Below are 14,530 nucleotides of genomic sequence, written 5' to 3' on the forward strand. Positions count from 1 at the left end.
GATCCCTCTCTCCAAAATGCGTTTACCTCGCAAAACCTCCTTATTTGATGTCTAACCCTTTCTGTACTTCCTGATTGCTCACTGGGTTCAATATTCCTCCTTCTAGCCATCTCCACTTCTAACCATCTCATTTTATCCATCTTGCATCCTATACCATGCTGTTTGTATCCATTGCCTTTCCTTGTAACATTTTCTCTACCTTTGAACATGTCCCTTCATGTCTAAATGTAGTCTATGCCTTGCTACCTTTCTCTACACACTGAATTTCAAACCTGCCCAACCCCCACCTGCCATACAGCTAACTGAGCCCTTCACCTCTAGCCTTCTCCATCCCCTCTAAACACATCCCCTTCTGACTTTACAATTTCCCTTCATTGTAAAATACCCAGCTTTCTGCCAACACTCCCCATCTAACTTTCACCATATCATCTAGCATTTCCTTCACTTCTGATTTCCACTTTCTAATCTAGTCATCCCCCACACTTTAAATCTCCTACCATCTCTTCCAAATTACTAACTTGACCTTCTCCGAAAACGTAATTCTTCTCCTTTATTTTAGTCTCTCTTTTAATTGGATGTTTCCTTTTGCAGCCCCGTTCCCATTCTTAATTGGATTCCCATTGTCCTTCCAAATATCACCAATTCCTCATACCCTCTCCATACCTTCTGTCCTTTGTTTTATCTTCCTTGAATCCATGGTACTTTCTCCCTTCCTTTTGACCATCTCATTGTCTCTTAACATTTGCGATCCTTTCTGACTCCCTCTTCTTTGACGTCTGCCTAATTTAGCTTGTAGTCCTATAGTACTCTTCACAAAGTGCTCTGTATCTCTAGTGCTTTTTCATTTCTATACTAGACACACATTACATGTTGACACCACATGTTCATCCTTAATTATAGAAAGTCAAAGATGTTTCACAAGCATTTTCTGCCCACCAAAACAGAAACCCAAACTAGGGCATGGTCTAAATAACATTCAGAAAGCAGCACGTGGACCAGTCCACCATCAGCACTGCACAGTCTTGGAATGTTCCAAAGCATTTCCCTACAGTGGAAAGATGCGTGGTCCCAGCAGGAATTGTGGATACATCTAAAGCAGAAAGATCGACAATCTACAGTGTTCCTAGTTGGTCAACTGCATTCATAATGATAATATTTCAAAAAGATGTGTTATAAGCAATACACCTCTGTGAGCATCACACTTGGCCACAGTGACAGATTTCTCCATATGCCACCCAAACCATCCCTAGAATGTGTATGCACTTGGGAAGAGGTCTCCGTAGCTTACATCTGTGATGATGGGTATGCCGAGATGGGCCATGTTAGTGATGATCTCGCTGTCTTCAGGTGGGATCTGGGCATGTTGGATCAGCTTGTTAAGGTTCTCCTCGGTGATGCCTGGTAAGGACAACAAAGTTGGCATACTATAAATGAACATTTTGGGAACCTTTGCAGTAACCATTTCAAGCCCAATAAATACTTACATAATTATCGCATTCTTCAGATTCGACTTTCGCTATCAAACTAAGCCGCCATCATCCATCCCGTCTACATCACTCTGTGAACCATTAGCATTTCCGCCACCAGAGCAATAACCATTCCTCAATCAGCTGTCATCATTGGCCTTAAATTCACCAACAGCAAGCATCCTGGGACAGACTTTCACCTGTAGCTCACCAGATTATTTCAATATAAGGTAAGTGCCAAAACAATAATTACTTCTCGGGGCTATAGGGTGGATAATGTAAAGCAATACGGTTGGAGGGGGCTGATCTGAGTGGAGCTGGTTTCAGGCATCTATACAGCATAACAGATGCTGTGTCCATTACTTTTCGGTAATACTTGAGCATCAGAGCTTACGGGTGGCCCTTAGTTACGAAGCCAATGCTAAGGAGCTGACTGTGTGAGGAGCCTACACTATGAAGGACTACAGCCTTTCACATTCTCGAAACAGATTGCCCCAATCATTCTGCACGGCACCAGACCTTGGCATAATGCTGCAACCAGTTATCATAGAACACAGAGCAGGAAACCAATGGTGGCTCAGCTGGAAAGAGCCTTCCGCCATTGGCTAGTGCTCAGTAAGTGTGGAAATTGCTCCAATTGTTAGATCATGTTGAAACCCAGAGCTGAGGCAATGGCAAGGCGGAGAGGCCGAAATCCAGAGGTTATGTATGTGTGAACATGTGGGAGATTTAAAAGCACCCTTTTTAAATCATACCAGGTTTTCCAGTGACACATGCGGAAAATAACCAGTAGGGGTTGTGGGAAAATGGTAATGGAATGTGAGTGGGAGCCGGGTGCATGTCGGTGCAACACCTGAGACTAAAATAAGGTATCTAAGGGCGACTATGGGAGGATGCATAGTTATCATTACTATTTTCTACCATCCCTGTGTTTACCTGTATGTGTCGTTCTTGCCTTTAGCCAATGCCTTCACCATGATCTGGAAATCTCATCATCAGAATCACATGTATCACACGCATCTTATACCCCTGTCATTACCAGCTATCATGCTTGTGACCAGTAACAATCATCATCAGTAATTATCATTGACACCCATTGTCATCCTTCCCTACCATCATCCTCCATATTGTCCTTCCTCCTCTGCAGCTAAGCTCTTCTTCCTTTTCTTTCACCCCTTTGACCCTAATGATCCCTAGCAGACCTGATCACGACTTTGGTATTACCGCCGGCGGTATTAGCCCTACCGCCGAACTCCCCGGCGCTAATAGCGCCAGATCACGAGTTTGGCGGTAATGTTAATCCCGATTCCCGATTGAGCCCATTCGGGAATGCCCCATTCCCCATTGGGCTCAATGGGGAAAATTCGCGCTCTTACCGCCGGCGAGCTTGGGCGAAATCTGCCGAAGTCCTGATTTGGCGGACCCTTAAATCTGGCGGTAATAGCGCGACCGCCGGATTTAAGGGTTACTGCCAAAGTCGTGATGAGGCCCTTACTATTGAACATTAATGTTCACCAGACTATCAATGGCAATTTCATTTTAACCCAATATTTATGTGAAAGTCTTAGGGTACTGTGTCCTAAAGTGCGCTCCAACTGCACCCACCGTTCTTCAAGAAGACGTAGAGAAGAATGATACGGATCTTATCATAGGTGCTGACATTCGCATCCAGGAGGATCGGCACAATGGCTCGCATGGGGTCCTTGATCTTCTCTCCCTCGGCATCAGTGCCCATGGCCAGGTCCTGCAGAAGAGAGACACTCATACGAATCGGACAAACATCATGCTGAAACAGTGAACCCCCCTTTAATGAATTCTTCCTGAATAGGATCATTTGCACAAGAAGAAAGCAGCCACCATAAGCATGACGGGAAGGAATTTTGACCCTAGGTCTAAAACTGGCTTTCACTGTCATATTCTCACCACAAAGCTCATGTTTGTCGTTGTTTGTTTGTTTGTTTGTTTTATTATTTATAATGCGCGATCATACCCTCAGGTAACAGGGCGCAGCAGTTACATGAATATGCGAAACTTAGTTACAACAGCGAAAATATATACATACATACAGGTAAAGCGAGATTATATACATACATACAAGTATAGGTACACCATGGGCCTGATCATGACTTGGGCGTTACCGCCGGCGGTATTACTGCCGGCAGTAATAGCTCTGCCGCCGAACTCCCCGGCGCTAATAGCGCCGGATCACAAGTTCGGCGGTAAAGTAATTCCCCATTGAGCCCATTCGGCAATGGGCTCAATGGGGAATTTTTGCGCTCTTACCGCTGGCGGATTTCCCGCCGGCGGTAATAGTGCAAATTTTCAGCTGATTTCTCCCCAGCTCAGAGCTGGGGCGAAATCCGCCGAAGCCCTGATTCGGCGGACCCTTAAATCTGGCGGTATTAGCGCTACCGGCGGATTTAAGGGTTACCGCCGAAGTCGTGATCAGGCCCTATGTGTGGATATGGACTACTGGAGCAAGCGGACCGCTTACTGGCATAAGGAATATAAGCAAGTGAGAGTTAAATAAAGTATATACAAGTAAATAGTGGAGTGGAGGGGCAGTTCTCCTTGCGGTAAAACCTGGCAACATGTTGCATTTAATGATCCTACGTTTTCAACCATAAGACAACATTAGTCCGGAAGTTATGGTAGGGGAGGTCCATTCTCAAAGTGGGAGGTAGGGAGTTCCACAGTTTAGCTGCTTTTACTAGGAAGCTGTTGCCCCCTATTGTGGAGCGATTGAAGTTATGAATGGAGAGGCAATCTTTGTAAGCTGTTCTTGTGGGTCTCAAGGAGGTCTGTCTGTGGAATCTATCGACCAAGTAGGTGGGAGCAGCGTTGTTAAGAGATTTATGAGTAAGTGACAGGGTTTTTAGCAGAATTTTGTCGTTGATAGGGAGCCAGTTATTCTGTTGGCTATATGCAGAGATGTGATCTCTTCTGGAGATGCCTAGTGCTGCTCTGAGGGCGTTATTTTGTAAGGTTTGCATTTTACTGGTAATGGCTTTGGTAGACCCTAGATAAAGGGCATTGTAATAGTCCAGGCGAGACAAAATAAGGGCTCTGGCAAGGGTCGTACAACTGATATCAGAGAGAAATGGCTTGGCTGCATGGATCAGTTTACACGTGTAGGCAGTAGAGGATGCTAAGGAATTCACCTGTTTATTAAATGAGAGGCCTGGGTTGGGAGTGGAGCAATTACTCTACCCTTGAATCCTAGCCGCTTAAGCAAACTTATCTAAAACACTTATTATTTGCCACTGCCTCCTACCAAATCGACCTGTGCTTAGCATTGATATTATAAAGGATAACATGTGCCACACATACATGATATTGTGAATGATGGCATTGGCCACGCTTGGTTGGAGTTGTGAACATTGGTCAGAGGTACTTCTAGTTAGGATCGTGAATATCAGCATCTGCCACACTTAGATGGACTTAGGCACTAGGCTGCGTCACATCTAGATAGAATTATGGTTTTAGCATGTCCCACACTCAGTTAGAAACGTGAATGTAGGCATGTCCAACTCTTATGATGGAAATGTGATTGTTAGCATGTGCCACACCTAGATAGAATCTTAAATATTAGCCTGCGTCGCATCTAGATAGAAATGTGAATGTTAGAATGTACCACACTTAGATGGAATTCTGAACTTTAGCCTGCGTCGCATCGGGATAGGAAATGTGAATGTTAGTATGCACCACACTTAGATGCAATTCTTAACTTCAGCCCGCGTCACATCTAGATAGAAATGTGAATGCTAGTATGCACCACACTTAGATGAAATTCTGAACTTTAGCCTGCGTTGCATTTAGATGGAAATGTGAATGTTAGTATGCACCACGCTTGGATGGAATTCTTAACTTTAGCCTGCGTCACATCCGGACAGGGTTATGAAGGTTGGCATCTGCCACACTTAGATGGATTCTGAACTTTAGCCTCACATCTAGATAGGATATTGCAGATTAGCAAGTGCCACACTCAGATGGAATAGTGAATGATAGCAAGCATCACAACTAGACATAACTACAAGGACAGCAATGCCAATTAACCAATCCACTAAAATGTCACGCCTCTGCATACACCTCTCAAACTCTAACCAAACACAAGCACAATTCAACAACACAACAATCCGCACAAACTTCACTACACTGCAACACCAAAACAAACCACACATAGGTCCTCATTACACGGTAGGCGCTAAGGGATTACCGGCACCGGTAAGGTCACCGGTGCCGGTAATCCCTTAGCGCCCTACTATGAGGTTCCTCAGCGGGTCCAGTCCTTAACGCCTGGTCTGACCAGATGTTAAGGACGGGACCCGCTAAGGGACTTAACAGCTAATAACGGTACCGCAAATCGCGGTACAGTTATTAGCTCCTTCCCCATTCCAATTGAGCCCTATGGGGGCTCAAATGGGAGGGCTCAAACGGGAATGGGGAATGGTATTTGGCATGGGGACTTACCGGGTCCTCCAGGGTCGGAATGACCTGGCAAGTCCCCATACCGCCTACCCGGACCCGGTATGCGGTAAGGGAGTAGCCATGCCGCTAATAGCGTCATGGTTACCTCCTACCGTGTAATGAGGCCCATAGACTCGCACAACAGCACACGATGACTACCGACTGTAAAACACCACAAGCCCAGCTAACGGACCCACCGGGCAGAGGCTGCCAACAGCACATCACTGCTCTCTTGCACTTTTCCAGCATATTTCCCCTAACTCACCCCCTCATTTTCCCTTTTTCAGAGCCGCTAGAGCGCCAGGGGACCACTCCGGTGGTGATAGTGTTTGGTACAAATGTCCTTTAACATTAACATTAACATATGACTGTCATCTGAAACAAAAGAGCACACCATAATGTCCAGTGTGCTAGAGAAACATTGCATGTCTTGCCGGAGAGAAGAGGAGGATAAAATGAAGCATTTCTTACAACTTACTACTGGTGCATCCCACATGCGCTAGAAACATATCCATTTTGAAGTTTATATGTGAAAAAGAAACATCGCCTGCTGCAACCCCATTGCTCATGCTCGAGAAATGTTCTTAAAAAATCAAGTTTGAGGAGGGTCCCTACCTATTAACTGGCAGGCACAATAGAAAATGAATTGCTCAAGCTCTTTTGCAGGTTGCTTGTCCATTTCAGACAGGTTTGGTGTCCGCCCTGTTGATATCAGAGACGTTTCAGGGAAATCTCAGGCATTCGGTTGATTGAGCTCTTTTGCAGGTTGCTTGTCCATTTCAGAGAGGTTTGGTGTCCGGCCTGTTGATATCAGAGGCGTTTCAGAGAAATCTCAGGCATTCGGTTGATTGAGCTCTTTTGCAGGTTGCTTGTCCATTCCAGAGAGGTTTGGTTTCCGCCCAGTTGATATCAGAGGCATTTCAGGGAAATCTGAGGCATTTGGTTGATTGAGCTCTTTTGCAGGTTGCTTGTCCATTCCAGAGAGGTTTGGTTTCCACCCAGTTGATATCAGAGGCGTGTCAGGGAAATCTGAGGCATTCGGTTGTCAAAACATAGAAACCATGATTGAACCTTAACAAAAAGGGTTCTGTGAGTTTGAGGAGATTTGGACCTTACCCGGTTCTGGCATGTACACATTACTAGAATGCTTCTATTGTTTGATTCATTATGTGGGTGCCTACGTTGGTAATGAAATAGTTTAAAGCGTACCTTGCATCAAGGAAAAAAAATCAAAATATTTTGCTTCTAAATTAAGTCACAAACATTGTACAGCCCTACAATGGACCGTTACAAATGAAGCGACCAGAGAAATCAGTTCAACATCATTTTATTGCATAAGTCCGGATGGTTGGGGTCTTAATAATTGTCCCCGATGCTGTAGAAGAGTATGTTCTTTCTGCTCATGTTCTGGGTTATTCCTGTAGGGGACTCATTAAGCTTTTCTGCAGTCTAGGTTAGCCCTCTAGGTGATTCTTCAAGCTTTGCTTTATCCTGGTTAAGTATTCTGGTGACTCTAGAAGCTTTTCTGTGGACTGTGTCTGTTAGACCCCAGGAGACTCTTCTGTGATCAGGGCCTCTACCCTTTTCTCTCTCGTTCCCCAAACCGGGGCTTCTGTCTTCATTCTCTTAGTTCCCCTCTTGGTCAGAGTTCCCTGCTCCTTCGCCAAGCCTCAATGCATTTCTTCTTTCTTCTCACTGCATCCTCTCCTGGTCTCTAGGTTTTACTCTCCTCTGGGTTTCCATCTCTTCTGGGCTTTGAGTTTTGCTGTCCTCCAGTCTCCTGATTTCACTCTCCTCTGTTCACCAAGTCTTAAGATCTGCCTCTGCTCTTCAGTTCTTATAATACACCTCTCCTCTCCAGGACTTAGAATCTGTCTCTCTGCTCCAGGTCGTGAAATCCACACCAGTACCACATGTCTTACAATCTGCCCCTCCACTCTATGACTTCCAAATTGGGTGCCTCTCTTCTCTCCCCTGACCAGACTCTGCTTTCTCCTTTGACTGTTCTCCAAAACTCCATGTTTCCAAAAACTCACCCTACTGATAGGCAGGGTTTGTAGTCCTACCCCCTCAGCAGCTTAATTCTTCTTGTTCAGTTGCAGGATTGGTGGTAGCAAGTAAGTGTCAGACAAGCTAGATAGACCATACACCAGCACATCCTCCCTCACTCCTAGTCAGCTTCTCCCAAACTGTCATTCTCAGAAGACACAGGCAACTATCAAACACACTGCATTCCATTCATAGAATAGTCACTACATTATACGCTCAGGCAAGCACAGCATACCAAAGAGGAGGAGATCCCAACTCAACCACCCCCCCCATCATCACCATAGAACCAGAAATCAAAATAGGAACACGTTACAAAAGTGGCACACAAATTAGAGGAAGATGGACTTGAGTGACCCCATGGAGAACCACAACCATGAACATGAAATCAATGCAAACCACACAGCCATGATATGAACCATCTACAATTATCCTCCACAAGTGCAAAGTGAATCCAGGCGGTTATTGGTCAAAGGATCGAATCAAAAGGATCGAATGACAAAAGGGTCGCGTCAAAAGGACTGAAAACAAAAGGTGCGAAAAAATAATTCTTTTTACATTTTCTTTTGGGGGGGGTTCCCCCTAGCCCCTGTTTTTGTGGTAAAACCCACTTTTTTTACCTAAACGAAACCCCCCAAAAAATATAATGAAAAAAAAAAATTCGACCCTTTTGTTTTCGATCCTATTGACCCTCACCTTTTGCATTCGACCCTTTTATATTCAATCCTTTGACTGGACACCCATCCATGCCACTATCATAAGGGGGAGAACAACAGCTCACACTATCGCCCGGAAGCACGCTTTCAAAAGAGCACTAGACAGTTGTCGAGTTCGCGGGTGTAACAATCAAACCCTCCATCACCAGTCTTTGCTCTAAGTGTTCAAATAGGCCAGCCACCATATTACATCTTTTCTCTGTGTTTGGTTGTTACTGGTGAGGATGCAGGTGCTGGTTTTCTGACTGTTTCAGGTTAAGGGACTCTCCCACCATAGGGTTCTTTTTTGCTGCTATCCATATCAGTCCGTCAAATACTTTATTTCGACAACAAACCATAAAAGCCAGGTAAAATGCATACATAATAAAACATGTACACATCCACAAGGAAAATATAACACAAGAGATCCAGTGCTGTTCACCCTTAAATTTACATTTACCATTGACATTATTACATATTAAGTGCGAACAACCACGATCATCATTGTCTTGCAGTCGCCAAATGTACATGGTTACCAAAAAAGGAGAGCTTCCTTCAGGCAAGTAATTTCAACAGAGCCGTTCACTTCAACTATGCTCTGTAAACACATTTAGCAACTGCAAAATCATTTTGAGGCATAATCAGACTTTTTTCAAAGCACCTTATCTTCACTGGGTGATCTAGTACCAAGCTCAGAGAATCTTGGTTTCAAGTACATCCTTCTATATGAACTATACAAGGGACAAGCTAGAAGAAAGTGCTCAAGTGTTTTGACCCTATCCAGGCAGACGGGCATATATTTGATTTGCCAGAATTTCATGCATTACGTATTGCTGCCACTAGTAGGATACTGAACCTTAACTTTATATACAATGAGTGCAACAATCTAGGCCTCATAATATCCAAATAAGATTCCTATCCCCTGCTACCCTTGATTTCCCAGTAAGCTAGCATAGCAGTGGAGGTGGATGCTGTTCTCGAGCGATCATGGTCAATTCTCTGCCAGTAATCTGCCTTGACGGTTTGTTTAATATTGACTCCAATATCAGCTGGAAACTGACAGTAGTTATTGTGGCCTATCTCACACAGCCAAGTTTTAACATGCAGAAACCACTTCACAGATAAACCTTGTGGCTGACCCAGGATATCCCTTACACGGACTTTCTTAAAAAACCCATTCTGAATGATCCCAGGCCTACTGCATTTAGTAGTGCCCAAAGCTCCACACCATACAGAGCAGCTTGCCTGGCGTGGGACTTATACACTTACAAAAGAGGTCCCATTGTGCCATCACCATCTGGTAGGAACATTTGGTGATAGACCCACTATATCGCAAGAGTGTCCCATTGTCAGGGAGAATTTTCATTTCTGTGCAGATTCCCTTCAACCTTAGAGACCTCCAGCTCTTTTGCTGGATTTAGGGCTTGTTATTTTTTACTCCTGAGTGAGCAGGGCCTTTTTCTCACTCCCTCATGTATTTCTCCTGACTAGGATTTTTGTATTTTACTGTTTTATGGAGTCTGACAAACCCCATAGACATCTACTTTTTGCATGGTGACACACAGCACCTTAGGTGCAGTGTCCCTAAGAAGTCCTTTGGACTTCTCTTAATGTTTAATTACATTTTCTTAGGTGAACTACAGTTCCGAAGAATAGTGAGATGATCCCTGTCTTACTTACCTTTATCTTTGTGGGACCAGCACACACCACCCTATGTGGAGTGCTAAGGGGGTTACTTAGTAATTTTCTATCCCACTTCTCTTGTGACATTTTCTGTTACACTAACATACTTTAAATGGCTGGTGGCAGTGGTTTAATTTTTACTACCAGTGTGCATTTTTACTGCAGGCTGAACCCTCAGCTGCAGTACAGCAACCATGGGTGACCATTTTCCCAAAATGGCCCCTGTCTTTTTTCGTCATTTTCTGTTTGTTAGTTCCTTCTTGGCTTTTACTCTGTTAGTTGAAATAGGTTTGAGTCTGTTGTGTGTTTTGCCTTTGGCGGGCTTCAGCCCTGAAGCCCACCCATGCTTCAGTATGTCTGGAAAGGCAGGAACTGAGGGAGGGTCCCAAAACTTCCCTGTCCTTTGTCTCTAGGTGTCCCTGAATGAAACCAGTTCCAATTGTCTGACTCGCTGTCCTGGAAGGACAGCCACTCTGTTGTTTTACTGACATCCTAGGCTGTGAATGAATGGAAAATCACATAAAAAGCAAGGTTTTTGGGACTAGAGGCAGAGTCGACCACTGGAGAGGAACATCCAAAGCAGAAGACGTGACGAGATGCCAGCAGCACCCTTCTGGACTGCTAAGTGCCTGGTGAAGCCATGCAGCTGTGCTGACCCTGCTTTTGAATCGTCTGGGAAGACCCGTACGGGATGACTTTCTCCCTTAGGCTGGTGGGACCAAGTAGCCGCAGGAAAAGCTTTCATTTGGCGCAAACCCTCGACTTGCTGTGCCTCAGCAGAGCTGCAGATGCCCAATGCCAGGGGTCCTGTGATCATTGACGAGTGCATCGTCTTGCAAAGTCGAAATCCATCCAAATCTTTGTGGGCATCCGGAAGACCCTCCAGAAGCCAGACATCTTAATCCAGAGTCCCCTCACCACAGTCCAGGACCGAGGGAGCAAGCAACATACAACCAGAGCTTTTTGTTCTTCATTGGTGCTGAGAAAAATGCACCAAAACACTGAAGTGCCACTAAAACAAAGTTAATCTATTGCTGGGGAATCCCTCTCCCGCGTACTGCCGCAGGAGCCCGTCAGCCATCCTCCCTTTCGTCACCACGACCAAGGTCCAGGAACTAGGTTCTGCCAAGCTGTAGCACGGAGGAATCCAGCTGGAACATTTGTCTTCAAATCAAAGGTACTGTGGTTCTTGGGGTACTCACCTTTTAGCCATACCTTGTGCTTCCTACCTTGAGAAGTGCTTTTGGTACACCTTGGAGTTGATCCCAACTCACATGCACTGGCCTAACAGCTTGTGCTCTCTACAAAATAGTTCACTTGAGTTACATCGATTTCTTCCAAACTTACTGACTTTGTCAAGACTTTATCTAAGAAGAAGTGCATCAGAACTATTGACTTTGTCCCTTGACTTTGGCTGTCCTGGCTCCCTAAAGGCAACCTTCTGAACCTATTGGATTTGGTAATACTTGTTCCCTCATAGGTTTTATTTATTGACACTGTTATTGCTGGGATACAACTCTACCTGCCTCCCTTTGGGAGATTGTAATTGTTTTACAAACTGTTGAAAGTATGTTCTAAATCTTATTCTAACCCTTCCTTCTTTAACAATTCAATAACTGAATTGGTAACCAAAATAAGTGCAATACTGACATTTACTGAAGTCACTCCATATGTTGGAACATGTGTTAGCATAAGAAAAGTCTTTACCAACTTTTATTGTCTTTGAGAATCTGAATCCTAACTTTGATTGAATGTTACTAGCAGTTAATGTTTTTAAAGAATGCTAATTTAAACCTTGTGTATATTACAAATAAATAGTTATATATAACTTTAAGAAGTGTGTAAGTGTTATTTGGATACTTGTTCTTACTGATTTCAATTGTACAGCTCTACAACTCACATTACCCCTCTTAAGATAAGCCTGGCTGCTCAGTCACACTACCAACGTGTGTAGTACGGGTCGATATTAAAAGGTGGGTTACCTAATACCAAGAAGATAAGTCTTGTGTAGTCCGACACCAGTTCGACTGCACTCATTCTTACCCAATACCCACCAGCCTTAGAAAATGTGTTGTCCCATCTGCATGAGATGGCAAATCACACTCCATGGTAATCAAAATGATTTACTTGGGTTCATTATCCAGGACCAACTTATGTACTGTTTCTTTCCTGTTATATGTGATTTTACCGACCCAAATTTGCCATAATAACCGAAAAACTGAAAATTCTTTTTTATTTTTATTTGGGGGCTCCCCCCTAAGCCTCTAAGCCCCCTGTTTTTCTATCCTCGTAACACCACCCCAACCCGATCCTGACTCATTTTAACCCCTTACCCCACTACCCCATATATATTTAATTAATACGTGTTTTTCAGTGTTACGTACTTCAGTGAAATGTACCCCTCTGTTTTGTATTCGGTAAAATGACTGGGTGCCGGTTTTTCCTCCTTTTAGTGAAGGTTATAGTTTTAGTTGTATCTATATTTATGGTTAGGCCCACGTCCTTACAAAAGTCTGAGAACACATGTAGTTGCACTTTCAACCCTGACGGAGTTTGCGAAATTATGATGGCATCGTCCGCAAACAACAAAGCTGTAATTTTATCTCTGGCTAAATCTGAGGCATCTGTGGGGACGCACACCAATTTAGGCCCTTGATGCATAACAAAAAAAGTGTTGGGTGTCTAAACACCCCCTTGGCGAACACCCTTTTGTACTCAAATGGGTTGGGTAATTTCCCCCTCGAGGCCCCACCTAATAACTGCATTGTTATTCTAATAAAGCAACAGTATAGCAGACTTTATCTCTGGCTAAATCTGAGGCATCTGTGGGGACGTACACCAATTTAGGCCCTTGATGCATAACAAAAAAAGTGTTGGGTGTCCAAACACCCCCTTGGCGAACACCCTTTTGTACTCAAATGGGTTGGGTAATTTCCCCCTCGAGGCCCCACCTAATACTTGCATTGTTATTCTAATAAAACAACAGTATAGCAGACAGCAGGGAGCTCGGTATGCCATAGGCCTTCAGGGTTTCCCAAAGCTTAGTACGTTGTACAGTATAGAACGCAGTACGTAGATCAACAAATGCTGTAAACATATTTGTCTTCTTCAGCTCTACATACTTATCCAGTATTAATTTAAGCCTAAAGCATAGATCTACTGTGCTGATCCCATCCCTGAAGCCTGCTTGACGATAATCAACAATTTCCAAGGAGGCAACCCCTTCTTTCAAATGTCCCAATATTACTTTCGCAAATATGTTGCCCGTTGAGTCAAGTAAGGGGATGGGCCTATAGTTGCGGGGGAATTCGTGGCCACCTTTTTTTGTATATGGGGACTATCTAAGCATAGGTTCAGGACTTTGGTGCTAAATTCTCCTTAGATGCTGCATTAAATAACATCAAAAGATAAGGAGCTCAAACCTAGACCTCAGATTTGAACAGGTCCCCTGGTATCTTAACAGGGCCAGGGGCCTTGTTCAATTTCTGTGTAAAAACTAACGGGGACAAAGCCAATGAAGATTGTTCCGTGGAATCAGTTATTAAATCAATTTTCGATTCTCTGTAAAGCTCACCAAAATATTCTTGTCAGCATACAGGTCTAATACTTCCACATATAACGTGGCATGCAGTGATAAGCCTACAAAACTTAACAAAATCCTTATTTTGGGCAGCCATGATAATGTTTTCCCATTGGGGCCGACTCATAAGCCTTCTTCTTGGTGGCTATAATCTTCTTATATGCAATTCTAGCTTGGCAGAGGCCAACCCTTACAGCAGTTCCCACATTTTTAGCCTACTCTATTAAGATCCTTGTAGCTTCTCTGCAGTCACTATCATACCAAGGGTTATGTTTACTAATCATCTTCTTAACAGACCTATATGGGGCTATCACAATACCTCTTATAGTAGAAGTTATCTAATTAAACGATTTAAGAACTTCATTATCAGTAATGGAAAAGTTTCCAACACCCTATCCAGAGGTCCCAACTAGTCTCTATAGACGTGGGGGGGGAACATAACTTGTATCTAGATTTGCACATTTCACAGTCTTCCTTGCTTGCCCCACAATTTCCATTAGCATGGCATTCCCCAGAATGCCATCACGGGACAATGCAGACTTTCTGTTTATCAGTGTGATCACAACCGACCAGTGGTCACTGTCATTCCTAGG

The 14,530-nt window shown here is 44.0% G+C and overlaps 1 protein-coding gene across 2 annotated transcripts in view; it reads right to left on the minus strand.

The window, feature by feature from the left end:
* Positions 1–14,530, minus strand: part of STXBP1 (syntaxin binding protein 1) — a 229,372-nt gene that overhangs the window by 28,114 nt on the left and 186,728 nt on the right. For both annotated transcript variants that reach the window (XM_069609688.1, XM_069609689.1), the window contains exons 14-15: positions 3,072–3,210; positions 1,289–1,398 (exon numbers count right to left, since the gene is read on the minus strand). In XM_069609688.1, the coding sequence (XP_069465789.1) occupies positions 1,289–1,398; positions 3,072–3,210 (249 nt within the window). The remainder of the gene's footprint in view (positions 1–1,288; positions 1,399–3,071; positions 3,211–14,530) is intronic.

This window comes from Ambystoma mexicanum, chromosome 8 (genome assembly GCF_040938575.1).
Source record: "Ambystoma mexicanum isolate Mex_15411 chromosome 8, UKY_AmexF1_1, whole genome shotgun sequence".
Taxonomy (NCBI): Eukaryota; Metazoa; Chordata; class Amphibia; order Caudata; family Ambystomatidae; genus Ambystoma; species Ambystoma mexicanum.